General features: G+C 36.3%; 1 protein-coding gene across 1 annotated transcript; it reads left to right on the top strand.

The window, feature by feature from the left end:
* Positions 1-1,122: 1,122 nt before the first annotated feature.
* Positions 1,123-25,601, top strand: TMEM184C (transmembrane protein 184C). The gene is made up of 10 exons (XM_038558957.1): positions 1,123-1,878; positions 9,662-9,792; positions 9,891-9,927; positions 10,650-10,855; positions 19,204-19,278; positions 20,395-20,488; positions 21,964-22,076; positions 23,836-23,935; positions 24,434-24,605; positions 24,826-25,601. Exons 1-10 carry the CDS (start codon positions 1,660-1,662, stop codon positions 25,089-25,091), a joined length of 1,413 nt encoding a protein of 470 aa, XP_038414885.1. The 5' UTR covers positions 1,123-1,659; the 3' UTR covers positions 25,092-25,601.
* Positions 25,602-26,598: the final 997 nt, after the last annotated feature.

Consider the following 26,598-nt stretch of genomic DNA (forward strand, 5'->3'; position numbering starts at 1 on the left):
AAGATGGGTGCAGAAATCCAGCTCCAGGATCTGGCTAGGACAGATGACAAGGGGAAGATAACACTCCCTCAGTGCCTCTGTGAGAATTCTAAGCTGGCTGCACTCAATACTCAGGTCTTCTTGTCCACGGAGTCATTAGTCAGAAATTCTCAGGTGGCAGGTGCTGACAGGTCACTGCTTAGCAGTGCTTCTGGAGTCAAGGCACCAAGGTTAGAATTCCGGCTCTAGCACTAAGTAGCTCAAAGAGCAAAAGCAAATGACCAAACCACTTGAACCTGTTTCCTCATCTGTAACGTGGAAAACTGCCTGCCTTTCTGGATTTTGGTACAGATCAACTGATATAATGTAGGTAAAGAATTTAGTACAATGCCTGCCCCTAAGAAAATGAGAATTACAATGTAGGACACTTTTGTATATATATATATATATATATATATAATCGATCAGTTAGATATTTGTTTGCTTTAGTGGTTTTGAAAGGCTTTAAGATCCTACTTGCCATGTGTTCTATAGGTTTAGCTAACAGCTGTAAGTACACAAAAAGTCTGTCAGTTGGAATGTCAAAACCTTTTGAAACTTAGACACATGAGAGTGTTTAACACAAGTTCTGAATGCAGAAGGGATATTCATTATCTGCTGTTGCTTCTAAAATTAAGCTACCTTTAGAATGTTCTGCAGGATCCAGAAGTAACAGCCCTCCCCTAGATTCTAACAACTGATAGAAAACGAGGAGGACGCTTCGGATTCTTCACGGACTTCTTCCAGCGGGCTGCCCCATCCACCGCCAGAGAGAATCGGAGATGCGCGCAGATAAAAGGCTCAGTTCTAGGTCTTACCCAGGCTCTCTTAATGCTGGAATACAGTCAACAGAAGAATGTAGGAGGTCTTCCTCAAGTCTTTTCAAACAATCCCTACAGCTTCCAGAATTCTGTTCACGGGCCACTGGGCCCCCAGGTACCAACTCCAACAACTTCCGTCCCCCTCCTCTCTTTCCATCCTACTAACCTTGCTACGCCTCTCTGCAGCCCCGCCCCCTGCAAATGACCAATCAGAGAGGGCACAGTGAGCCGGATGGGGTGGGCCCAGTTTGGCGCTGTCGACGAATCAGCACCCTCAAACAGCGGGGGCGGAAGCGGAAGCCCTGGGTTGGCCTTGGGTTCCGCTGTGGGGGATGTCCCGTGGGAGCGAGTGAGGCGGTCCTGGGGCCGGCCGGTGTGAGTCCTCGCCTCCTTATCTGCCAGCCGACTCGGGCCAAGAGACGCCTGCAGGCGCGGGAGGGAGGAAGCTCGACCGCCCAAGAAAAGAGCAAGCGGGCGGGCAGCTGCGGGGCAGAACCAAACTGTATGCAGGGTCTTTAGAAGTCGGTCCCGGTCGGCGCCGCTGTCCTCGAGGCCATGGTGCAGGCGGAACTCTGGGCGATCCCCAGGTGAGGGCAGCGGCTCCGCCCGGGGATTCCACCGCCCAGGAGCGGGTAGATGAGGGGCGGGGAAGAAAGAATGCTGCCCGCGCTGCTCCCTGGTAGCACCCTGAGCGGCCGCGGTTGCGGCGGCGGCAGCAGCAGCAGCAGCAGCAGCAGCCTCAGCAGAAAGCACAGCGCGGGCCGAGGAGGCGGCTCGAGCTGCTGGTAGAGTCGCCCAAGAACAGCTGTTTCTCTGTAGTATGCGAGTTGACAAAACAGCCAAAGAACGGGGATCCCCAGTACAGTCTCCTTCGAGCTCTTTTTCCTTGCTACTTCGAGCTGATTTATGCGGAAACATGCCTTGCACTTGTACGTGGAGGAACTGGAGGCAGTGGATTCGACCTTTAGCGGTGGTCATCTACCTGGTGTCCATAGTGGTTGCGGTTCCTCTGTGCGTGTGGGAATTACAGAAGCTGGAGGTAAGAGGGTCCTTCACCGTCGGCCTCTACCCTTTCTTCCACCGTCCTGCCCATCTAAGGTTGCCCATTTTTACCCCAGATGCCCCAGACTTGATATCCTGAAAATCATGTCACGTAAATGAGCCCTTAGTTCATAAACCCGTCTGGTTTCTTGTTCACGGTTTTTCAAAGCATGCTGCAGGTGGAAGGAGGACTAGGTCGAGAAAATAGAATATATTAAGATTGCTGCTTAGAAGAGCAGTCGTTTGCAAGTATTCATCAATTCCCAGAAAGTAGGTAATTTTATTCCTGGAATCTGACCTGTTCAGATTTGAACTTAAATAAACTACTTTGAAAACCATGTATTGAATTTTATTAGCATTTAACTAGCTTCCTGAATTGGACTCTAGTTGGTTTAACTCTGTTGTTTGTTTGTACTTAGAAATTAGCTCTTAACCCACAAAGATTTTGCAAAAAGTCACATGTATATTTTTTTGATGTCATATTCTTATTGTGACATCAGTAAAGTACTACAGCTGGAAGATCCTAAGGTAAATACTCAACTAGAATGGGTACTTTATAAAACCTGTGTAATGAATTTTAAATTCTAAGTTAATAAAAACCAAAAAGTACTTTTATTTTGCAACACCTATTTTATAAGAGCTGTGGCAAGACTTTGGATCTTTTAGGCTCTTTATTATGGAAATGATTTTTACATAATTAATGCATTTTAATATACATTTGTTTTCTGTATGTTCACTAAATTGTATTTTGTTGACTTGCCCATATTGGCATAGCCTATGTAGTTATTTTTAATGTTAATGTAATATTCCACTACATTAAATATTCCCCATTTGTCACATATTTAGGTTATTTTCATAAGTTGTCTACCAGAATTCAAGTATAGACATTTTTTAAAATTTATTTATTATTCATGAGAGACACAGAGAGAGAGGGAGGCACAGACACAGGCAGAGGGAGAAGCAGGCTCCACGCAGGGAGCCTGACACAGGACTCGATCCCAGGTCTCCAGGATCACATCCTGGGCTGAAGGCGGCTCTAAACCACTGAGCCACCGGGGCTGCCCCAAGTATAGACATCTTAATACAAATAGATATCTCTTACTTGGAAATATTTTTGGGAGGTGTGGTATAGGAACTCCTTTTAGGCTAATATGTATAATATCAACTTAGTTTAAGGTTTATCTTAGTTGTTAGTTAACTATAGTTTTTAGTGCCGGCTTTTAAGGAAAATTTTAATCTGCAGTCTCTCCTGCAAAAACCCTGAACCAAATTCTCTTCATGTCTTGTCTTAGGACTTCTCAGTTCACCAGCCAAAGTGTCTAAATAAAACATAAGTCACATTACATGTGGCCTCTTTAAGTTTTGTCACTGAGAGTCCCAGATTAAAAGCCAGTATCCCTAACTGTGGCTATTATGGCCCAACATAATCTGACACCACCCCCTACTTCTTACCATCTGATTTTCCTCAATTCTGGGCTTCTACCACAGTGACTTTGCTCAAACATGTAGGGTGCATACATGTTTGAGGGTCTTTGCATTAAATGTTCCCCCTTTATGGTATGTTCTTACCCCAGATGGTATTCTTATTCCTTTATAATCCTTCAGGTCTTTACTCAAATGTCACCCAGCTACCCCGTTTAAAAATTGCAAGCTTTCCTTCATCCCAGGATAAATTAGGCTTGTGTTCTGTATGGTGAGAAATAAAAACCTGGCACCCTCCTGCATGGAACTTAGAAATATAACTAAAAAAAACAAAATCAATAAAATAAAATTGTACAAAATGCTATGTAAGAAACTAAAAAAAGATCCAAGAAAGGAACAAGCAAGCATCTTCAAAGAACCACTAACTACCAGCTATGGAAAATTAAGTGGAAGTAAAGGGAAGTTAGAAAGCACATTATGGGGCAGCCCCGGTGGCGTAGCGGTTTAGCGCCGCCTGCAGCCCAGGGCATAATCTGGAGACCCTGGATCGAGTCCCACGTCAGGCTCTCTGCATGGAGCCTGCTCCTCCCTCTGCCTGTGTCTCTGCCTCTCTCTCTCTTTCTCTGCATCTCTATGAATAAATAAATAAAAAAAAAATCTTTAAAAAAAAAAAAAAGAAAGCACATTATGGTAGTTAAGAGATCATTGGTGCCTGAGTTACAATGACTTATGGCCCAAATCAGCAGAAATAGAGATGGAAAATTGAATTTTAAGTATCTTTGGCAGTGAAGAAACAAGACTTGACATGGACTGGGTTGGGGAAGAGAGTCAATAAGAATGAATCAAGGACAACTGTGAGGTTTTTATCTTGAACAACAGGGTAAATGGTGTTGCCAGTTACTGAGATGGAAAATAGGGATGGGTTTGAGGGAAACTGACTTCTACTTTGAACATTTAGTTTGAGGTATAGGAGAGACCATCAGATGGGCATGTCAAATACGCAGTTGTACATGCAAATCTAGAGCTCAGAAAGGTTTGAGCTGCAGATATTAATATGGAAGTTGTCAAAATGGACAGTGTTTCAAGTCCTAAGGATATGAGATTATAAAGGTGAAGAAGAAGAAAAAGGCTGAGGACCTGGCACCGATATTTAGGAATCAGGCAAAGGAACAGGAACTTAAAAAGAAGCATCAGCCAGTGGAGAAATGGAATGCCAAAGAGTGTTATCATGGAAGCCAGAACAGGGCAGTGTTTCAGAACTAAATAGTGAACAATGTCCAGTGCTACTGAGATGTTTGTTGGTTTTCATAAAATAGAGTCATTGGTGGTCCCAGTAATGGTTTCAGTGGAATTGTAAGGGCTAAAACTAGAGGGAGTTGTTTGAAGAATATTCATTCTTCATGTGAGACAAAGAAGTGGTATCAGGATACAAAGATAAGTTTTTTGTTCATTTTTGGTTTTGTTTTGAGTATTTTGACTCTGAAAGGGACCTGAGAAATGAGTGGCATTATAGAAGGAAGAGTGTGGGATTAAGGAAGGGTTTGTTTTTTCTTGTTATGTTTTGTTTCTGAGGTTACATATAATAACTAGAACATGTCCCCAAGATTTTATTTATTCTTCTTAAAACCCCTAAAGCATAGGATTCTTTCTTATTCTGTAGACGTGAAAACTGAAACAGAGATAGTGGTTAACATGCCATTGTGCTAAGTGCTTTATATACAGTATATCCTTATTCTCTTCATCATTATTCACTAAATGAATTTATCTATGTAAAATACAGGGCCTGCCATGTAATGTAGTAGGTCCTCAATAAGCCCCAATTATCACTGTCATTTTTAAAATACCACTATTGCTTTGGAGCAGCCATTCTCTTTCTTGTGGAATAGCATTTTAGTTGGGATCACGTTCTCAAACACCTAAGGCAGGGTTACATACATCTCCTTGAGCACTACATGTTTAGAGACAGTTTTGCATGAAAAACATTTGTCTTTTTAAACACGAGAATCCCGGGCACCTGGGTGTCTCAGTGGTTGAGCATTGGCCTTCAGCTCAGGTCATGATCCCAGGATCGTGTTCGAGTTACCCATCAGGCTCCCCACAGGGAGCTTGCTTCTCCCTCTGCCTTTGTCTCTGCCTCTCTCCCTGTGTCTCTCATAAATAAATAAATAAAATCTTTAAGAAAAAGAAACACTAGAATCCCAGTGCTTACACTATGAGAAGTCATTGGGAACCGAAATTATAGAAAACAAGAGGTTCATATAGTCCATCCCAGGGATGCCTATCTGCACCACTTAAACTATTTCTCTTACTTGGCTGAGCGTGTATAATGGAAGTCAAGTAAGTTAAATGGACAGATAATGTCACACTATTCTGCAGTCATTTTACCCTACTCTGCCTGTACTTATGGCCCAAGTAGCTACTCTTTATGTAAGTGCTCCTCCCTTTCCCTGAGGAGGACTGGACCCAGAAAGCGTTCTCTTATTGCACTTTTCTCTCTGCTCTGAAAGCATTTGGCTTAGGTTCACTTAATTCACTCCTGGATGTTTGTCCTTAATGGTTTTATATTTCCTCAACTTTTCAAGTTACCTTGGGGAAAAAAAAATCTATGCTACTTGTGTTCTTGTTTTATAAACCAAAACAACCCTCCTTATGACTGATAAGTCTAATAATGTTAATAATATCCTCCTATCAGTGTCTCAAGTATGAATAATTTTAGAAATAAGTATGAATTAAAATAAAGGTAATAATTTCTACAGATATCTGACATTATATTAAATACGTATGCACACAAAATTTAAATTTTTTATGCATATAGCTTTTTTAGGTAGCTCAAAAATCAAAACAACTATAAAACCAATGATTCAAATTAATAGCATTAATGTGGACAGATGATGTGCTTCTGAAACTACCACTTGCAATGTAAAAATGGTACTGACTCTGTGATGCAAGATTTTTTTTAATTTGGCATCACTCTACGAAATGACTCAGTTCTTTAGTCACTTGTTTTATGATCATTTGAAAAGAACTTTCTTTTTTATAGCGCACTGAGGATGCTTGGCTTTCATTAGTCACAACCACATCATTTTTCTCTTAAGTCTACCAGCAAGTTGGTACTAGGGCAATTATAAAAACAAATGTGGGCATTAAAATTACTTGACGATACTGTTCTAATTATCACCTTATAACAGGGAAGATCTAGAATATGCTATTATTATTATTTTAGGTCATCATTAAAATGAACACAGGTCTTCTGTGACTTACAATGGGGTTATATTCTGATAACCCTATTGTAAGTGGAAAATATTGTCCATAAAATATTGTCCATATTTTAACATGCTCAGAACATTTACATTAGCTTACAGTTGGACAAAATCATCTAACACAGCCTATTTTATAAGAAAGTGTTGAGTATCTCATGGAATTCATTGGATACTGTACTAAAAGTGAAAAACAGAATGGCTGTATGGGTACAGAAGGTCCTCAAGTATGATGATTTGACTTATGATTTTTTTGACTTTACAATGGTGTGAAAGCAGTGTACATTCAGTAGAGACCATACTTATAATTCTGAATTTTGATCTTTTCCTGGGTTAGCGCTGTGTAGTACAATGTTCTTCTCATGATGCTGGGCATGGGCAGCAAGCTGTAGTAGCATTCAGTCAGCCAGGTAATCCTGAGGATAAACAACTAATACATTTAAAGTCATTCTGAAAATAAATAAATAGATAAATAAATAAATGAATGAATGAATAAATAAATAAATAAAGTCATTCTGTACCCATATAGCCGTTCTGTTTCAGTATTCATTAAATTAAAGGAGATACAAGATATTCAGCACTTTATTATAAAGTAGGCTCTGTGTTAGATGATTTTGCCCAACTTAGGCAAAACTGTAGGCCAACTGTAGAACACTCTTAAGTGTTCTGAGCATGTTTAAGGTAGGCTAGGCTAAGCTATGTTGTTTGGCAGATTAAGTGCATTAAATGCAGTTTCAACTTAGGGTACTTCAACCATGATGGGTTTATGGGTTTATGAGGATATAACCCCATCACAAGTAGAGGAAGTTTTAAGTGTATAGTTTGTTTACCTTAATGATCCCATGGCTGACTGGGAACTACAGCTCCCTGCCCAACATCAGAAGAATATCATCATATCACACAGTGAAAAACTTTGCATATCCTTTCATACCACTGTAAGGTCAAGAAATTGAAAGTTGAACCATGTTAAATCTGGGACCACCTGTACTCAATTTTAAATGAAACTGAGCCAAGCAGAAATCCTTGGAAAATAATTGCTCAGACATTCCCTTTAGAATCTTCACATCCATATACTTGGTTATCGCGTACTATTTTGATTAATCTCTAGCATTCAGCAAAACTTTTTGTATAGTTGACCATTGAACAGCATGGGTGTGAACTACTTTAGGTCCACATACACACAGATTTTTGTCTAGAAATAGAATAGTACTGTAAATATTTTCTCTTTCTTACAATTTTAAATAACATCTTTTCTCTAGCTTACCTTATTGTAAGAATACAGTATGTAATACATGTAACATACAAAATATGTTTTAAAAAACTATGTTATTGGTAAGGCTTCTGGTCAGCAGTAGGCTATTAGTTTTGGGGGAATCAAAAATTATATATATATACGGATTTTGGACTATGCAGACGCGGGGTGCAAAATCCCATATTGTTCAGGGGCTAAATGTATTTGCTTTTCAAGTTTTCCATACTGTTTAATGTAGAAGTTCATTATTATAAAAATACATTTGTTCCCTATACTTTTGTTTTTTTATACTCGTGTTGAAAAAAATATATATCTTGTTCAAATAGTAAAACTAGAAGTTGTAGACCTGAGCTCTTTTAATTAACTTTTCAAACCCCAGAGATATCAAAATTAAATGCCTATACCTTTTTTCCTTTAAAAAGTTAGCATTAACTTGTACTCCTGCCTTGAAGAGTAAATTCACAAATTAATATAAAATTCATTCCCTAGGGCCCCACAGATAGAACAAAGGTTCAGAGGTTTCTTTTTGTTTTTGTTTTGCCAGAAAGTGAGTGAAATACTTCAACTTTGCCTTAAGATGAGATAGTTCAGGGATGCCTGGGTGGTTCAGTTGGTTAAGTGTCTGCCTTCAGCTCAGGTCATGATCCCAGGTCCTGGGATCCAGCCTCAGATCAGCCTCCCTGCTCAGCGTGGAGTCTGCTCCTCCGCCTCCTGCTGCCCCTCCTCCCATTCATGCTCTCTTGCTCTCTCAAGTAAATAAAATCGTTATTTAAAAAAAAAAAAAAAGATAGTTCAAAGTATATTTTTAGAAATTGAGCTTGTAAAGGGTAAAATGTTGACCAGATACTGACCTAAAAAAAGAAATTAGAGCTTCTTAAAATGTCCTGAGTTGATATTGTTGTATTTAAGAGGAGTAGCATGTATTAACACAGTTCGCTTGGACAGTAGTTGTGGCAGTACTTATCAAGTGGGAGGATTAAAAGATATAACATGTAAAAAACTTAGCAAACTATTAGGCAATACTCATTTACTAACATGTTGGGTAAATGATAAAATTCACAGAAAATGTAGGTAGGATTTTAACTTTCCAAACAAAAATGAAGGAGTAGACCATAAAAGATTTTTAGGGGCACTTGGGTGGCTCACTCGGTTAACTGTCTGACTCTTGGTTTCAACTCAGGTCATAATCTCAGGTCATGAGATGAAGCTCCATGCTGGGCTCTGCATTGAACATGGAGCCTGCTTGAGATTCTGTCTCTCCCTTTCCCTTTGACCCTCCTCTCTCTCTCTCAAAATAAAAATAAAAAAAGATTTTTAGACTAGACTTGCTGAAAATTTAAAAACTTCTATACATCCCCAAACATAATAATCAAGTACAAAAGAAAACAAGCTGAAGGAGAAATGATATGATGTTAATATTCTTTTTTTTTTTTTTTTTAAGATTCTGTTTTATTCATGAGAGACACAGAGAGAGAGACAGAGACACAGGCAGAGACAGAAGCAGGCTCCATGCAGGAAGCCAAGCCCTACGTGGAACTCCATCCCAGGTCTCCGGGATCATGCCCTGGACTGAAGGTGGCGCTAAACCGCTGAGCCACCCACCCGGGCTGCCCCAATGTTAATATTCTTAATGTATATAGTGCTGTTACAAAAGGCCTCACAAGGAAAAATGCTCCCTCTCCCTCTGCAAAAGTACAAGTAGGCTGATTTTTGAAGAAGAAAAAATAAAGCCACTAGTCATTTGGAAATTGTTGGGCCTCGTTAATAATCAAATAAATATAAATTTAAGATATAAAAATATTTTATTTAGCTCTTTTTAGATTTATTTTAATATATTCTCTTTTTTTAAGGTTGGAATACACACCAAGGCTTGGTTTATTGCTGGAATCTTTTTGCTGTTGACTATACCTATATCTCTCTGGGTGATATTACAACATTTAGTACATTATACACAACCAGAACTACAGAAACCAATAATAAGGTAAATCTTAATATATTTTAATTCTTCCAGTGTTATGTTCACTTATTTCATAAATATGATTTAAAATGTTTTTAATTTATGCTTTGCTTTCTAAATAGGATTCTTTGGATGGTACCCATATACAGTTTAGATAGTGTAAGTATGTTTCATTTTATCTCATTAACTAAGAACTTGCTTGGTGATACAACTATATTTACAGAGTGCTTAAAGTAATGAAAGTTTATTATTTGGCAATAAGGAGTCAGATTAATACAAAAAGTGAAAAGATTCACTTGTTTTTAATGTTAATAAAAAAGACAACGTATGACAATAGAAAAGACAGGTGTTTTAAATTTTAAAAAACCTATAGCTATTTTCTTTGCTTAATCTTTTAAAATTTCTGATTACTAGTTCTTAGTTCTTTAAAGAATGTAATATTTAAAATTACATTATCATCCTTTTTATTTATTAAATATTTGGGGGGAATAAAGCCTTCCCCGGTGGATTCTAACATGCACTTATCACAAATGGCTGCTTTAATTTGATTAAATATAATGGAAATGTCTTTAATTGCATTTCCTATGATCCTCTCAAGAAAAATTCCAGATTATATTTAAAAACACAATAACAAAATAATTTAGCTTCTTTCTTCATATTCAGTATTTACCCCTAACACAAATTTTTGTTTATCAGTGTGCAAATCATTTATTGATTTTAAAAATTCATTTCACAGATTGTCTGGTAGCTCTCATAAATTTTAGAAAGTTTGATATAAATGTGACATCTCGTTTAAAAATTAGCATTGTGATTTCCATGATTTGGAATGGCAATTCATTTTATCTTAGCTGCAACTATTTTTAACATCTGTTTTTTCATAGTGGATAGCTTTGAAATATCCCAGCATTGCAATATATGTGGATACCTGCAGAGAATGTTATGAAGCTTATGTCATTTACAACTTCATGGGATTCCTTACCAATTATCTAACTAACCGGTATCCAAATCTGGTATTAATCCTTGAAGCCAAAGATCAGCAGAAACATTTCCCTCCTTTGTGTTGCTGTCCACCATGGACTATGGGAGAGTAAGTATGTTTGGTTTTAATCTTATGTACTTCAACAGAATTTTTAAGCATTAGTTCTCTGCAAAGTAGTGTATTAAGTACTATGAGCAGGACAAAGTTTAAGAAGAGTTCCTACCCTCAAATAGTTCCTAGTCAAGTTTGAAGAGTAAGAAAACACATTTTTATAATCCACACATACAGATTACTCTCTTAGACATTATTCATCCTAAATAGAAAACAAACATTGCAAGAAAAAAAACTTTAGAAATCATTTAATCAACATACTTTTACTATTTAGACCCAGGATCTACAGAGATTAACTTACTCAAGATTATATAGCTAGTTAATGACAAAATCAGGTGTAAGGCCCAGGGAGAAGACAGTCTAGGTGGAGAAGTAGCATATGATATAAAGTAGGAGAAACAAACAGTGTTTATTCTATATATAATGGGTTGTTGGCCTTATTATACATCCATAGAGGACAGTAAAGGAAAATAAAGCCTGAAAAGTTCAGTTGAAGCTAAGATTGCATTTTTTAAAAAAGATTTTTATTAGAGAGCAGAGCATGTGTGAACATGAACAGGAGGGAGGGGTTAGAGGGAGAAGGAGAAGCAGGGAGAGCAGGGAGCCTGATGCAGGGCTCTATCCCAGGACCCTGGGATCATGACCTGAGCCAAAGACAGACACTAAGCTGATTGAACCATCCGTAAGATTGCATTTTTTTATATGAATGAACCACTGGATATTTTTCAGCAAGGAAACATTTGAAGATACCTTTTTAGAAAGATTAATTTTGTAATACTATACAGAAAGCATTAGAGCAAGAATCCAGAGATGGGGAGATAAATTAGGTTATTATACTAGTCCATTTGTGAAATAAGCTGAAAAGGAGGGATTAAATTGGGACAGAAAGGAAAGAGACTGCAACTGAAGAACTGGTAGGACTTAATCACTGATAACGGGAAATAAGATGAAAGTTGCAAGTCAAGGTAACTGGAATGGTTTAATCAGTGTAGATCTATAACCTAGGGATACCTATATTGCCTGCCATGCAATATGGAAACATTTGTAGAACATTGGGACTAATTATGTCTCGAGTTTACACACTTGGCAATGACAAGGAACTACATAGCTATTTTAAATAAGCTCTTAATGTGTTTATTAACACACTTGATAGGTATTGAGCACCTAGTGTGTGCCAGTATATGGATATATCCTAGTGCATGTAACAGAATTCCAGAAACCTACATTTTGGTTCGGAGATTTAGAATTAAATGAACACACAAATGTAGAGTTACTTGGATCAGGAAATGCTATGAGGGAAAAGGAACAGGAAGCTATGAAAGAGGATAGTAAGGAAAACTATTTTAAGTTGGAGGTAGTGGAGAGATACTGTGCTCAGCAATGAGTAAATACAACATGGATAGAGATTTGTAGCTAATGAGCAGACTGCGGTGGTCACGGAATGAAAAATTACTCAGAAGAGAGATATCAAGTGTAGGGAGATTCTCTAAACTGGCATAATAGAATTCTTGCTAAGGGCAGGCCAGGCACCTTCACATCAAGAGTGGGGGATGAGAAGCTTATCAAATATCAGGGGTAGGAGGATGACTTTGCAGTATTCCTTTCTCAGTCTGACTTAGGCCAAGGACAAGGCCTAAGAATGATGCCTAGTTGAAAAGACAGCTCAGAGGAGTCCTGTTTAAAGTTTGGTCAGGGGGAGAGAGTTGTCAAATGAGAAGCCATTATAGAATGTTGAATAGAGGACCAGTGCCCAATTTCATTTTCAGATATTACTGTGCTTTTTGTAGACTGAATTGCAAATGGGCAAGGATAGAAGAGATTGCAGTGGTCCAGTAAATATGATGATGATGATGATGGCTTGGCATTGATCAGGATTCTTCTCCTAAAATTACAGAACCTAAAATGAGCCTCTAGTCCTATCTTCAGAATGGCTCATCACAATGAGCTAGTGGTCCACTAAAACCCCAAACCTTTTTCAAACAATACCACTGATAAAATCCTCATATTCTATGCTTGTGCAATTTTTTTGTTCATAACTACACAATTACATTTATTCTTGTTAAATCTCTTTGTGTTGGTTTTATTTTTTCCTGGGACTTGAATTCTGACAGCTGCTGCCTAAATAATGTCAACAGTGCATCCATAGCTATAGAGATATTGTTACCGAAGTCATGCAGTTTGGAACTGTGATTTTAGTAATAATAAAATGTCTCCTGTGTATTAATACATTGTAGATTACCAGTCTCTCTAGTAGGTAACTGGTGTTTACAAATCTGATAATTAATCAGGCTTCTGCTGTTTAGGATAATCCAGTACAGTGCTTTGGTTATAAAATGTAAATACCATGGCAAGTTTGTAGCTGTTAATTGATAAAAACTGGTTTTTATCCTTTGATTGCTGTAACATAAACAGTTTTCTTTTAATGAACCTTAAATTTTTGTATGTTGACGAGAGGAAGGGAAACTCTTTACCTACTGATTTAGTACACCGGTGAAACAATGGTTTCCATGAAATGGTACTCATCCGTTTTACATATTCCTTCCCTTCCTCTTGTTTCTAAATTTCAGGTTACCACCTACCAAGTTGAATTTGACAGTTTGAAAAAAATTGTTCTAGGGTCTATACCTTTATGTAGTAGCATGTAGTAGCATCTTTAGGTTTTGTTCAGCTTTTTTAGTGGTAAATTGTTTTCTGAAGTGGCAATACCATATTTCTCTCCTACCAACAGTATAAAACACTTCTAATTGCAGGGGATCCCTGGGTAGCTCAGTGGTTTGGCGCCTGCCTTTGGCCCAGGGCGCAATCCCGGAGTCCCAGGATCGAGTCCTGCGTCGGGCTGCCGGCATGGAGCCTGCTTCTCCCTCTGCCTGTGTCTCTGCCTCTCTCTCTCTCTCTCTCTCTCTCTCTCTCCCCCCGTCTCTATCATGAATAAATAAATAAAATCTTTATAAAAAAAAAAAACACTTCTAATTGAACCACATCCTCACTTACATTTGGAATTACCCAGACTTCTTTATATTTGCCTGTCAAGAGGGTGTAAAGTCGTGTTTCACTGTGGTCTTAATTTGGATTTCCCTGATTAATAGTGAGGTTGAGTAACTGTATATGTTTATTAACTATTTGTGTTTACTTTACCTAGAAATGCTTGTTTCTGTTTATTTTTTAATGGGTTGTCTGTCCTAGCTTTATCAGGAATCTTTATATATTTAGGTACTAATTCTTTATTTAGTGTGTATTGAAAGTATCTTTTTCAGGTTTTGGCATGCTTTGCCAGCTTTATTTAATATTTCCATTATTTTGAAAATGGAAGTTTTGAGTTTTAATTTTAAATATAGTTGAATTTATCTTATTTTAGTCAGTACTTACTGTGTCTTGTTCAAAAATTATTCCAGTTAGAGGATTATAGAAACATTGTCTTGTGCTTTTCTTCTGAACATTTCAAAAATTTTCCCATTAAGACTTATAAACACTTGATGTTTTGTGTATTTATTGTGTGAGGTAGGAAAGCAGTTTCATTTTATTCCATTAATTGTCCTCACTGATATTGCCATCTCTGTCATATCTCAAGTTTCAACACATATGGTCTCTTTGTGGCTTTTTGTTTTGGGTTTTTGTTTTGTTTTGTTTTATTGGTTAACTTTTCTATTCCTGGACCAATTCCATACATTAACCACTACAAGTTATTAATAAGCCTTAAAATGAGGGGCATGTACCCTGACCTTATTCTCTTGGCTATTTTTGGGTCTTGGCTCTTACATATAAACTTTAGAAACAGTTTGTCAAGTTGCTTGAAAACCTGTTGGTGTTTTTTCACTGTAATTGAATTCAATCTTTAGTTTATTGACATCTTTATGATTTTTTGAGTCTTACCCATGAATGTGATCTGGCTTTCTACTCACTTAGCTCTTCATTTACCTTTCAGTAAAGTACATTTTTCTTACACTTTGTACATCTTTTTGACTTTGTAAATGTGTTTTATTGCTATTATAAGTGGCATCTATCTTAAAAATCATTTTAATTGCTTCCAGTATGTAGAAAGGCCATTGGTTTTGGCATATTGATCCCATATCCAAAAATCCTGTTACATTTTCTTAGTCTGTAGATCTTTTAAGTTGTTGGTGAAGATAGTCCTCTTTAAGTAAAGGACTACTTTGCTCTCCAGTCTATACGATATATTTCTCTTTCTTCTCACTGTGCTGGTTAGTATCTCTAGATATTCTTCCATTATTCTTGATTTTAAAGGGAATTCTTATAAAATTAATTGAATTTTGTATCTAAAGATGTTTTGTAGGCATCCTTTGTCAGGTTAAATGAGCTCTCTCTTACTCCTAGCTTGTTTGAATTTTTAAGAATCATGAATAAATGATTAAATTTCTTCAAATGCTTTTTCTGTATCTCTTGAGATGGTTGAGTTTTGCCTTTAACCTGTTAATTAGTGAATTAAATTAATAGCTTTTCTAATGTTAAAGCCCTCTTGCATTTTGAGGATAAATTCAAAATGATTAAGATATATTATCTGCTTTTCTACATCACAGGTTTTGGTTTGCTAATATTTTGTTTAGAATTTTTACATCTATGTTCTTGAGTTAGATTAGACTATAATTTTCCTTTTTTATATCATTCTTGTCTGATTTTCATATCCAGGTTATACTGCCTGAATAGGCATTATTGCTTTTTATAATATGTATCACAGGAAGAGACTGTAGCTTGAAAGATTAGACCTAGACTTTGTGGGAGGACAGGTATAGAACTAGTTAGGTTTCCTGTTGTTTCCAAAATCTTTTTTTAAATATATTTTTTAGGTATTAGAATAAAGTTTTAAAATGTTTAGGCAGGGGCACCTGGATGGCTCAAGTCATTTAAGCATCCTACTCTTGATTTCAGCTCAGGTCATGATCTCAGGGTCATGAGATGGATGGATCCATGAGATGGATCCCGAGTTGGATTCCACTCTCAGGAGGGAATTCTCTCTCCCTCTCCCTCTGGCCAACCCCCTTTTTCTCTTCCCCCACACATTCTCTCTCTCAAATAAATGTTTATGGGCATGCATTTCTATTTTCTCAGCTCTTTTTTTTTTAAAAGATTTTATTTATTTATTCATGAGAGAGAGAGAGGCAGAGACACAGGCAGAGGGAGAAGCAGGCTCCATGCAGGGAACCCAACGTCTCGATCCTGGGTCTCCAGGATCAGGCTCTGGGCCAAACAAAGGCGACGCTAAACCACTGAGCCACTCGGGCTGCCCTTCTCAGCTCTTTTGAATCTGTTATGAATCCTTTTCCATTTCTAGTGCTATTAGCATCTTTATTTTTCCCTTGAACAATCTTGCCAAAAGTTTGCCTATTCTTACTAGACTTTTCAAGGACTGTTTGTGCTTTGTTGATTCTGTCTGTAATATATTGGTTTTTCTCTATCATTGATTTCTGCTGTTTTTACTTCCTTTCTCTCATTTCTTTTGGTTTACTATCTTTTCCTAACATGTTAGAGTCTTATTAGCTCATTAATTTACACAACCTTTTTTTTTTTTCTGAAGATTTTATTTTTAAGTAATCTTTACACCCAACATGGAGCTCAAACTTACAACCCCAAGATCACTTGAGTCACATGCTCTTCTCCAAGTGAGCTGCCTTCTTTTTACATCTACTGGGGTAGATTTTCATTTTATTTTCATTGCAGTCAGAGAATATACTCCCTCTGAGACAGTCTTTGGAATTGGTTAAGATTTGTTTCATGCCCTTTTTTAGCTGATCAGTTTTTATAAAGGTTTCCTGTGCACTACAAGACATTGTATATTCTGTATCAGTGAGTGTGCTCATTTAATATCCATGTGGCTATTTATGTTATTCAACTTTTCTGTATTTCTAATGATTTTGGCTAGTTGTACTGTCAGTTACTGAGAATCTGCCACTGATTATTTGTCACTTTCTTCCTGTACTTTTGTCAGTTTTTGTTTTATATATTTTGATGCTGCTTCTATTCCAAATAATCTTGTCTTAGGCGCCTGAGTGGCTCAGTCAGTTAAGTGTCCAACTCTCGATTTCAGCTGGGGTTATGATCTTAGGGTCATGAGATTAAGCCCTGAGTCAGGCTCTGCACTGGGCATGGAGTCTGCTTAAGATTCTCTCCCTCTTCCTCTGCCCCTCCTCTTGCCTTCCCCCATTTGTACACATGTTCTCTAATAAAAAAGTTATTTTTTTTTCTTAAAGTTATTTTGTCTGGTATTAACAGGTATCCCATCTTTCCTTTGTTTAGTATTTTCCTAGCATATCTTTCTCCACCTTTGACCTTCATCCTTTCCATTTCCTTATGTTTTAGATGTATCACTTTTTTTACTTTTAATGTTCTTTGCTTTCTAATCCAACAATCCATCCCTTAAATTAGGCAATTTATACTTAGTGATTATTTATATATTCATTTAAAATCTCACCATCTGTTTTCTTTTTGTCTCACTGTCTTCTATGCTTTTATCATTGATTCCATTTTTTAAGTAAGCCTTTGTTTTAGAATAATTTTAAATTTACAGAAAAGAAGTCTTTTGTAGATTTAGCTGCAAGTACTAACAGTTTACTTGCTCTGCACTCCTTGCATCTCTGAAATGATCCTGTGAGATCATTTCCTTTCTAAAGTATGGCCCTTAAAAGTTCCCTTTAGTGTGAATATATCAGTGGCAAATTTTCTCAGATATACTTATCCAAAGGTATCTTTATTTTGCTCTCATTCTTGAAAGATAGTTAACTGGATATAATTCTGTGTTGACAGGAATTTTCTCCAAGTATTTGGAAGATTTTATTCTACCTAATTCTGGCTCTATTACTGTTAAGCCTCTCCTGTCAGTCTAATTGTTATTCCAGAATAGATGATCTAACTGCATTGAAGACCCTATCTTTGATGTTTTGCCTATTCACCATGAAGTATTTAGGTTGTTTTGTTTCAGTTTTAGTCCTGCTTAATCTACAGGGTGCCTCAATCTGTAGATTCATACCTTTCATCAGTTCTGAAAACTCTGTAGGCATAACCTCTTCTGATTTTGCCTTTCTTCCACTCTGTCTTCTGTAACTATGAACATATGTTTGACCGTCTGATTCTATTCAGTTCTTTGCAACTCTCTTTTCACATTTGTCTTATCGTCCAGTTCACTAATTCCCCATAGCTTTCAAGGGTATCTATGGACTATTTAATCCATTTGTAAAGAGTATGGGGCAGGAAGCACAGCAGGTATGGCCAAGGCATTCTCTCAAGAGGTCTTGCAACAATCCCAAGTGCACCCTTTAGGTCTTCATAGGGAGTACACTTAGCTATAAGTGGGAGTGAACCACCTCACCACAGAGAAAGCTCTCACCACATAAAACCCCAACAGTTTCTTTATTCAGTCCTATTAACATAACACTTCAAGACTTTTATGCCAGATTCTCAATCTTCTCAATCTAGATGTAATTTTTTAAATTTACATATTCATTTGAGAGAGAGCATATGCTTTCAAAAAGGAGAAGGAGAAAAGGATGAGGGAGCAAGAGAATCTTAAGCAGGATCCCCACTGAGCACAGAGCCCAACTTGGGGCTCTATCCCAGGGACCCAGAGATCATGACCTGAGCCAAAATCAAGAGTCAGCTGCTTAACCGACTAAGCCACTGATATGCCCTAGATGTATTTTTTAAATTAGGGGGCTCAAAATACGTAACATTGATAATCAGTTCTCCTGATAGTAGTGCTAAATAAAGCATCTGCCATCAGAGCAACTTGGTCTTTTAAGGAGGCTTCGACGTGGCTGTCATGTAGAGAGCCTTTCTTGTTTGGGGACTTTTTGTTTTGTTTTTGTTACTCCTTATGAATTTTCCCCTATCTTGAATAAGCCCAGCAATAAAATAAAAATTGTTTATCTTTGTCCTTTCATAATATCTAATCAGTGATACTCTCTGGAATGGTATTTACATTCTAAACTTGAAACTGAACCTTAAATGTAAATCACACTTTCTGAATATGCTTTCACATAGACATGCACACAGTTCATTTGTTACTGGGTCTTTCTTCCAGAAACACAAGGACACACTTATTCTTTCTGTGCTGCAGTATTCGGGAATTTGAGACTGAACACAGAAAGGGAGATCTTTCAGAAGATGTAATTGTTAAATAATTAAAGAAACCGCATTTAAACAGTGTTTGCTACCATCCACATTCTTCCTCAACTGCCATTTAGAATGACTAAATTAAAAGAATAAAATATAAACGTGCCATCATTTGTCAGAGTGACTTTAATTTGGGGCGGCATTGGAGAAAATCTAAAATCTGATCCTATTTAAATAAGTAATTGAAATGCTAAGTTGCTTTTTTTTTTTTTTTCCTTTGGCAGAGTATTGCTGTTTAGGTGCAAACTGGGTGTACTGCAGTATACAGTGGTCAGACCATTCACCACCATTGTTGCTTTGTAAGTACAAAGAATTTATATTATCACTTTTTAAAAATACTCATGCTCTTCAGTGAGAACTGAATAGACATATGAAGAGTATTAATTTACTTTATGATATATATCTAGTCTGTTATAAAAAACATGGTATATAAAACCCTACTACATTAAAATAAATAAGGTGACCATTTATAAGCAAACAGCACCACAGAATTCTTCTAAATATTCTCTACAGCATTCTGGAAAACATTTTAAAAATTATGTTTGCAAATAATAATGTAAACATAGCTTTACAAAAACATCTATTACATGAAGTTAAAGTGTGCTACCTTCATTTCATTATGTGGTTTTATTTTCTATACGGTTAATTTAGAATATGAGTATTATATTCTAAGGATAAGATCCTATTTTTCTTTTGTAAGAATTCAGTCAAGGTTTAGGAGATGAAGTAAAATGGCATACCATTAAGCTATCTGGTAAAACTATGCCCTAAAAATTTAAGAATATCAGATAAAGTGAGTAGATTGCACGTTTTATCTGCTAATAATATTGTGCGTGTTCAGGGGAAGAATAGGAAGAAAGGTGAAAGAAGCATTTAGTTCTTTATTCTACCTTTAAGCTAGCAGTTCTTTAGCAGCATTTACCCCTGAGTTAAAATTAGTTTATTTATGAAGGCATGCTTTATTTGTCTGCAGTTTAGCAACTGGAGAATCATATAAGTTAATTTTAGATCTGGGTGTTCATAATAAAATTTACCTCCCAAGACAGTTTAGGGGAAAAATTAGAGTTGTATTTATAGACTTGTACTATATGCCTATAGCAATCAAACTTTGAAAATTAGCATAATTTTTTTTAAACATAACTTTTTTTAATCTGGTAACTGCCCTTTCTAGTTAAATGTGTATGTGTCTTATTTTGGATTTAAGATGGAGGAATAAGCATATGGTAGCATTACTAGAAAAATGTTTTAATTTTAAACCACCTCTGTGACCAAAATTCTCAAGTGATTATCTATAGGGTCTTTTAAATAAACTGACTTCTAAATTTAAGTAGTGATGTCAATGCAATGTTTTAAATATTGTTTTAAAATATATTTTGATTTAGTTAATCATAAATCTCATTTTTACCATTTTTTAGAATTTGTGAACTACTTGGTATATATGATGAAGGGAACTTTAGTTTTTCAAATGCTTGGACTTACTTAGTTATAATAAACAACATGTCACAACTGGTAAGTAAATGTTAATTTTAATTGTATTTAATTAGTACCTATGACTAAATTTTCTCAGAAGTTTCTTTGGGAATAAAGTTTGGGGTTTTTTTAAGTTATTTTTTAATTTTGAAATTTGATTTCTAGTAAAGAACTTATTAAACTTTTCCATTTTTTAAAAAGATTTTTACCTATTTATTTGAGAAAGAGAGAGGGTGAGCACAAGCAGGTGGAGTGGCAGGCAGAGGGAGAGGGAGAAGCACACTCCTCACTGAGCAGAAAGCCCAACTCAGGGCTTGATCCCAGGACCCCAGGATCATGACCTGAGCCGAAGGCAGACTCTTAACTGACTGAGCCACCCAGGCACCCCTTAAATTTTAGCATGTCTTTGGATAAAATAGATAGATAAATACATAAAATATCTTTGTTAATTATTTGGTGACTTTTACCGTGACCTGTTGATCATGTTTGTTCATTTGGTCCTAGTAGTCATTGCATAGTTGTGTAGATTGTGTAGATGTCGTAAATAAAAGCACAGTCCTCTCCCAAAGAAAACATAACCTAGGCATACTCAGTAAGAGAAAATGTCTTTTAAAAAAATGTCTTGTTGGAAAAAAGAAAAAAAAATGTCTTATTGGTATATGGTAGTCCCAGTTTTGAGTAAAAATGGGAAAATAAAATTCTCATGTATTTGGAATAAAGGAAAATTGCAAATGCCAAGTTAAAAGAAATGATGTTCTAAAAATTGAAATGCTCTAAAAAAAAAAACTGATCCTTTCAGCTTAGGAATATGCACTGTATTTAAAATCTTCAGTTTTAATACTTTCAACAAGGTAAGGTGCGGTAGCGTGTGTGGTATTAGATGTTTATAATAAAAATTATATGCCTTTGTATTCAAAGCTGTTCTATATGTTCATATTCTTTGGAACCAGTAATTCCATTTCTGAAATGTATCAAGAAATGGTTGTATTTTTTATTTTAATATCTTTGTGTATACAGGCTGTTATTTGTAATATCAAAGGCTAGAAACCATACAAAGCCCAGTGATAAGGACTGGTTAAATGTACCAAAATTTTAGGCAGTTAATTTAAAATAATCCTATGGGGCCACCTGTGTGGCACAGCTGGTTAAGCATCTGACTTTTGGTTTCGGCTCAGGGGTCATGAGATCCTCAGTGGGATGTCTGCTTAAGATTCTCCCTTTCCCCCTGCCCCTCCCCCTGTGCACACGTGTGCTCTCTCAAATAAATAAAATCTTTAAAAAAAATCCTCATGAAACAGGAAAAAGTAACGCACTTTAAGTGGGGGAAAAGTCAAGCAACAAAATTTATATTTAGTTGATAACTGTTAAAAAGCACCTTATGTGCTTTGGAATGGACCTAGAAAAATTTGTCTGAAACATTACTCTATGCCAAGTCTCTGCTTTATAATTGTATTATTTATTACTGTATTTACTTATTCTTATTAAAGAAGTTTAACTATTAATCTTATTTCTAGTTTGCCATGTATTGTCTACTCCTATTTTATAAAGTACTGAAGGAAGAACTGAGTCCAATCCAACCTGTTGGCAAATTTCTTTGTGTAAAACTGGTGGTTTTTGTTTCTTTTTGGTAAGTATTGCTTTCTCTTAAATATAAATTTTCTCATTTTCTACAGAGCAATAAAAACAGTAGATTAGGAAGGATTTTCAAAGAAGTCTTAATATAGAAGATAGCTTAAAATGTCTCTACTTAAAGTTCATCTTCTTAGCCCTTTTTGGTTTTTCATAATGAAATAATCAGATGGTCGCCATAACATATGTAAGAAGAAAATAATTTGAGACAACCTAACGGTCTCAACATTAGAGGAATCATTAAAATATATGATGGTCCTTTCATATAAGAGGATAGTCTGTAGTTTGGAAGATAAATATAATGTAGAATATTTAATGTGATGTAATGTTCATTTACTTGGTACAATATATTTTTTAAAGCAGAAGGCAAAACTTTACATGGTCCCAATTTAGTAAAAGGGTGGGTGATAGGGCACTAGAAAAAAATATATCACAGGACTCCTGGGTGGCTCAGAGGTTTAGCGCTGCCTTCGGCCCGGGGCTTGATCCTGGAGACCCAGGATCGGGTCCGGCGTGGGGCTCCCTGCATGGAGCCTGCTTCTCCCTCTGCCTGTGTCTCTGCCTCTCTCTCTCTCTCTCCTGTCTCTCATGAATAAATAAAATCTTTAAAATATATATGTATATATATACCATTTAACAGTATACAAATACAAAAAGGGGAAAAAGAATAATCCTTGAATTCTTACCACCCAAAAAGAATGATTAACATTGTGGTGCAGATAATGCAACGTATAAAATGCCACAGAAAGAGTTTCATACCATAAAAACTTGGTGGAACTCAATAGTGCATTCATTATGTTGTGGATATAGTTCTTTGTTAGTAAAGTGAGGATATAGTTTCCTTGTCATTTAAGGGTTTTTTTTTTGTTTTTACTAAGTATTCTGTTCAGTGGATCTAACTCTTTAACTACTCTATTGACATTTAGGTCATTCCTAATTTTTTCACCATTCCAAGCAATACGGAAATTAAATTCTTGTAAACAGAACTATGAACATTTGTCTCATTATTAGCTATTTCAGTTTAACCTAGGATCATATCCATAGATGTGGTTGAAATGTTCAGTATGACTCCATCTTGCAAATTCATTGCCTTCTGAGTTTGTCTCTAGTCCCAGCACTTCAAACAAGACTGGTTTCAAAATATTTTTAAAAATAATCTGAATAGGGAAACCAGGTGACTTGGCGATTGAGCATCTGCCTTGGGTTCAGGGCATGATCCCTGGATCTGGGGATCAAGTCCCACATCAGGCTCCCCATGAGGAGCCTGCTTCTCCCTCTGCCTGTGTCTCTTCCTCTTTCTCTGTCTCTCTCATGAATAAATAAAATCTTTTTTAAAAATCTGAATAGTTACATGTATAAATAACATTTAAGTGTCCTTTATTTTAAATACTTATCACTCAAGGTTGTAGGCATTGTCTATGTATAGGAAGAATTTAAAATTTAATTACTTGTGTATATACTTCCAAAACAAAGACAAATAAACCAAGTATTGAAATTCCATGTGCTTACAAGTATGCATAATCAAAATTCCTATGATGAAACTGTATACTAGAAGAATAAATTTGTAAAGCATATATATATTTAATATAAATATATAATATCTTCAGGAACATGTTATGAAGACAGGGTGGTGGTGGTGGTGGTGGTGTTCCACAAGTTGTGCTGGGATTTTAACTTTTTTAAATGGCATACTGTTAAAACAACTGCTCATTTTATGCTTGATATAGATATGGCGTTTACCTTTTCCTAACATATAGGCAAGCAGTAGTTATTGCTTTGTTGGTAAAAGTTGGCGTTATTTCTGAAAAGCATACATGGGAATGGCAAACTGTAGAAGCTGTGGCTACAGGACTCCAGGTTAGTGCTATCCATGAATTTAATAAAACTTTACTGTTTTGCCCATTTTTACATACTGTCTCCTAAACCTGACAACATGAGGCTGTGGGGGTATTACCCTTACTTTACAGATGAAGCAATGGAGGAACCCTAGAGAGACTAGCATCATCACTAATTTGTGGTAGAGCCAGGAATAGAACCTAGATTTTGTTTTTCCTAGTCAATTTCTCTGCATTTTTCCTTAGTCCTTGGGCAGTGGATTGAGGATGCATTGTACTTTGCTAAAACATACTTGGTTGAGGGTAGCATAAGATAGATTTAAATTTTTGCCATTTTGTCCTTTTAAGAAGTCAAAAATAGCTTGGAAAAATGAAAAAATGAGTGCAATCTTCTGGGGGGAATACAGCTGATTTCAGTATTTCAGTTGATATGGAAATACTTTTTGAAAAGAGAAAGCGCTTTCCTTTATCTACAAAACTAGATTTAAGCTAAAAGATGGCTGCTATTTTTTTTTCGTAGGACTTTATCATCTGTATTGAGATGTTCCTTGCTGCTATTGCTCATCACTACACTTTCTCATATAAACCATATGTCCAAGAAGCAGAAGAGGGTTCATGCTTTGATTCCTTTCTTGCCATGTGGGATGTTTCAGATATTAGGGATGATATTTCTGAACAAGTAAGGCATGTTGGTAAGTACCAGCCATTCCATTCATCCAAATAGATTATTGTACTTTTCCTACTAGGGCAATTTAGTAGCTATTTGAGAGATGAAAAAGCTTTGTTTAAAGCAGTACCAGTAAGGCTCTTCAAATCAGGAGACAGGAGGGGAACTTATTTTAGCATGGTAAGTTTATAGTGGTAAAAATAACTTTTGGCTAACCTGGAAACCTTTCTATTACTTTTGAAAAGGAAGGACAGTCATGGGACATCCTAGGAAAAAGTTTTTTCCTGAAGATCAAGATCAAAATGAACATACAAGCTTGTTATCCTCATCATCACAAGATGCAGTTTCTGTTGCCTCTTCTGTACCACCTTCACCCATGGGTCACTACCAAGGGTTTGGACACACTGTGACTCCCCAGACTACACCTACTACAGCTAATATAGCTGATGAAATATGTAATGACACTACAGAAGAGAAAAAAGAACTTATAGACAAATCTGTGGCCTCCTGAACAGTGTGCAAAAGCAAACTGCTCCTCCTACCATGTTATTTCATTACCTGGTATCCCATTGCTCAGGATTTTGTGCTTGGGACAAACCATAAATGATGGAAAATTTCAACACAGAAGGTGAAAGCCAGGTACAACTACTGGATTTATATAACTGGGTTTTGTAAATCACAAATAATCAGTCTAAATATCCTAGACTTAGACTTGATTTCTTAACATTAGAGTATCACATACTCAAATGGTAGAAAATGACTCTACTAAATTGTTCCTGACGTTACATTGCTTTATCAAGAGGATGGACATTAAAAAAAAAAAAAAAAAAAAAAAAAAAAATCCATGCTTCCTACCACTGATGCATGAATATAATGCTCTGGATTTAGCAGAAAGTGTAATTTGGAAATATGAATTAGTGGAACTTAATCATGTGCCATATATGCCTACCTAACAATTATTTCTCTATTTCTCAACTGGATGTCTTTCAATAAATAAGAATTTATCATTTATTTTCTGCAATTTTTTGTTTCTCATTCTTTAAACATAAACTCTTAATGTTTTTTATGAAAAATTCTTGATTAAAAACACAGCAAAAAAGAAGTCCAAAAAGATTAAAAGTTAAAAATTACATACCTACCATGAAAGATACCTATCTTATATTCCTTTTAGGAGAATTAGCTAGGACCTAATATTAATCTGAAAACAACTCTCTAAAGATCCTATTTGCAATACTGCTAATAGATTAAGAGATTATCCATGACTTTCAGATGAAAAGAATAAACTGGATAGAAGACTGGGAGAATAAGAAACTTGTGATGAGGGGCGCCTGGGTAGCTCAGTGGTTATGTCTGCATTTGGTTCAGGTCATGTTCCGGGGGTCCTAGGATTGAGTCCCACATCAGGCTCCCTACAGGAAGCCTGCTTCTCTCTCTACCTGTGTCTCTGCCTCTTTCTCTGTGTCTTTCATGAATGAATAAATAAAATTAAAAAAAAAAAAAAAACGTGATGAAAATGGAGTCTACTTTTCTTCAGTGATAATGAATGTCAGCAAACATAAAGGTAGGCTGAGTAGTCTTAATTATTCACTAAACCACAGTCAAAAGATGTGTAGGTGCTATGTGGGAAAAATTTATTACTTAAGATGGAGTTTCTCTAATTGCTAATCACAACCCACTGGGTTATATTTAACATATATTAAAAATCTAAAAAGTAAAAAAATTAGAAAGTGCCAGAGTAGTATGCTACAAATAGCAAAAATAAGTATTTTCTCAAAATTTTTGCTTCATATTTTTATGCACATACACATTCACATTTATATACTGGTTCACAATATTAGATGCAAAGTCTTTATTTCTGTCCACTATTACAAATATTTCTATTAGGGATCCCTGGGTGGCTCGGCGGTTTGGCGCCTGCCTTTGGCCCAGGGCGCGATCCTGGAGTCCCGGGATTGAGTCCCACATCAGGCTCCTGGCATGGAGCCTGCTTCTCCCTCTGCCTGTGTCTCTGCCTCTCT

Source organism: Canis lupus, chromosome 15 (assembly GCF_011100685.1).
Source record: "Canis lupus familiaris isolate Mischka breed German Shepherd chromosome 15, alternate assembly UU_Cfam_GSD_1.0, whole genome shotgun sequence".
NCBI lineage: Eukaryota > Metazoa > Chordata > Mammalia > Carnivora > Canidae > Canis > Canis lupus.

What these genes read in the sequence shown, in the direction of transcription:
- TMEM184C (XM_038558957.1), top strand. Translation starts at nt 1,660, where the DNA reads ATGCGAGTTGACAAAACAGCCAAAGAACGGGGATCCCCAGTACAGTCT. An exon ending in TTCACCACCATTGTTGCTTT is followed by an intron (nt 19,279 to 20,394) that starts GTAAGTACAAAG and finishes ACCATTTTTTAG; the next exon opens with AATTTGTGAACTACTTGGTA. An exon ending in CTGTGGCTACAGGACTCCAG is followed by an intron (nt 23,936 to 24,433) that starts GTTAGTGCTATC and finishes TTTTTTTCGTAG; the next exon opens with GACTTTATCATCTGTATTGA.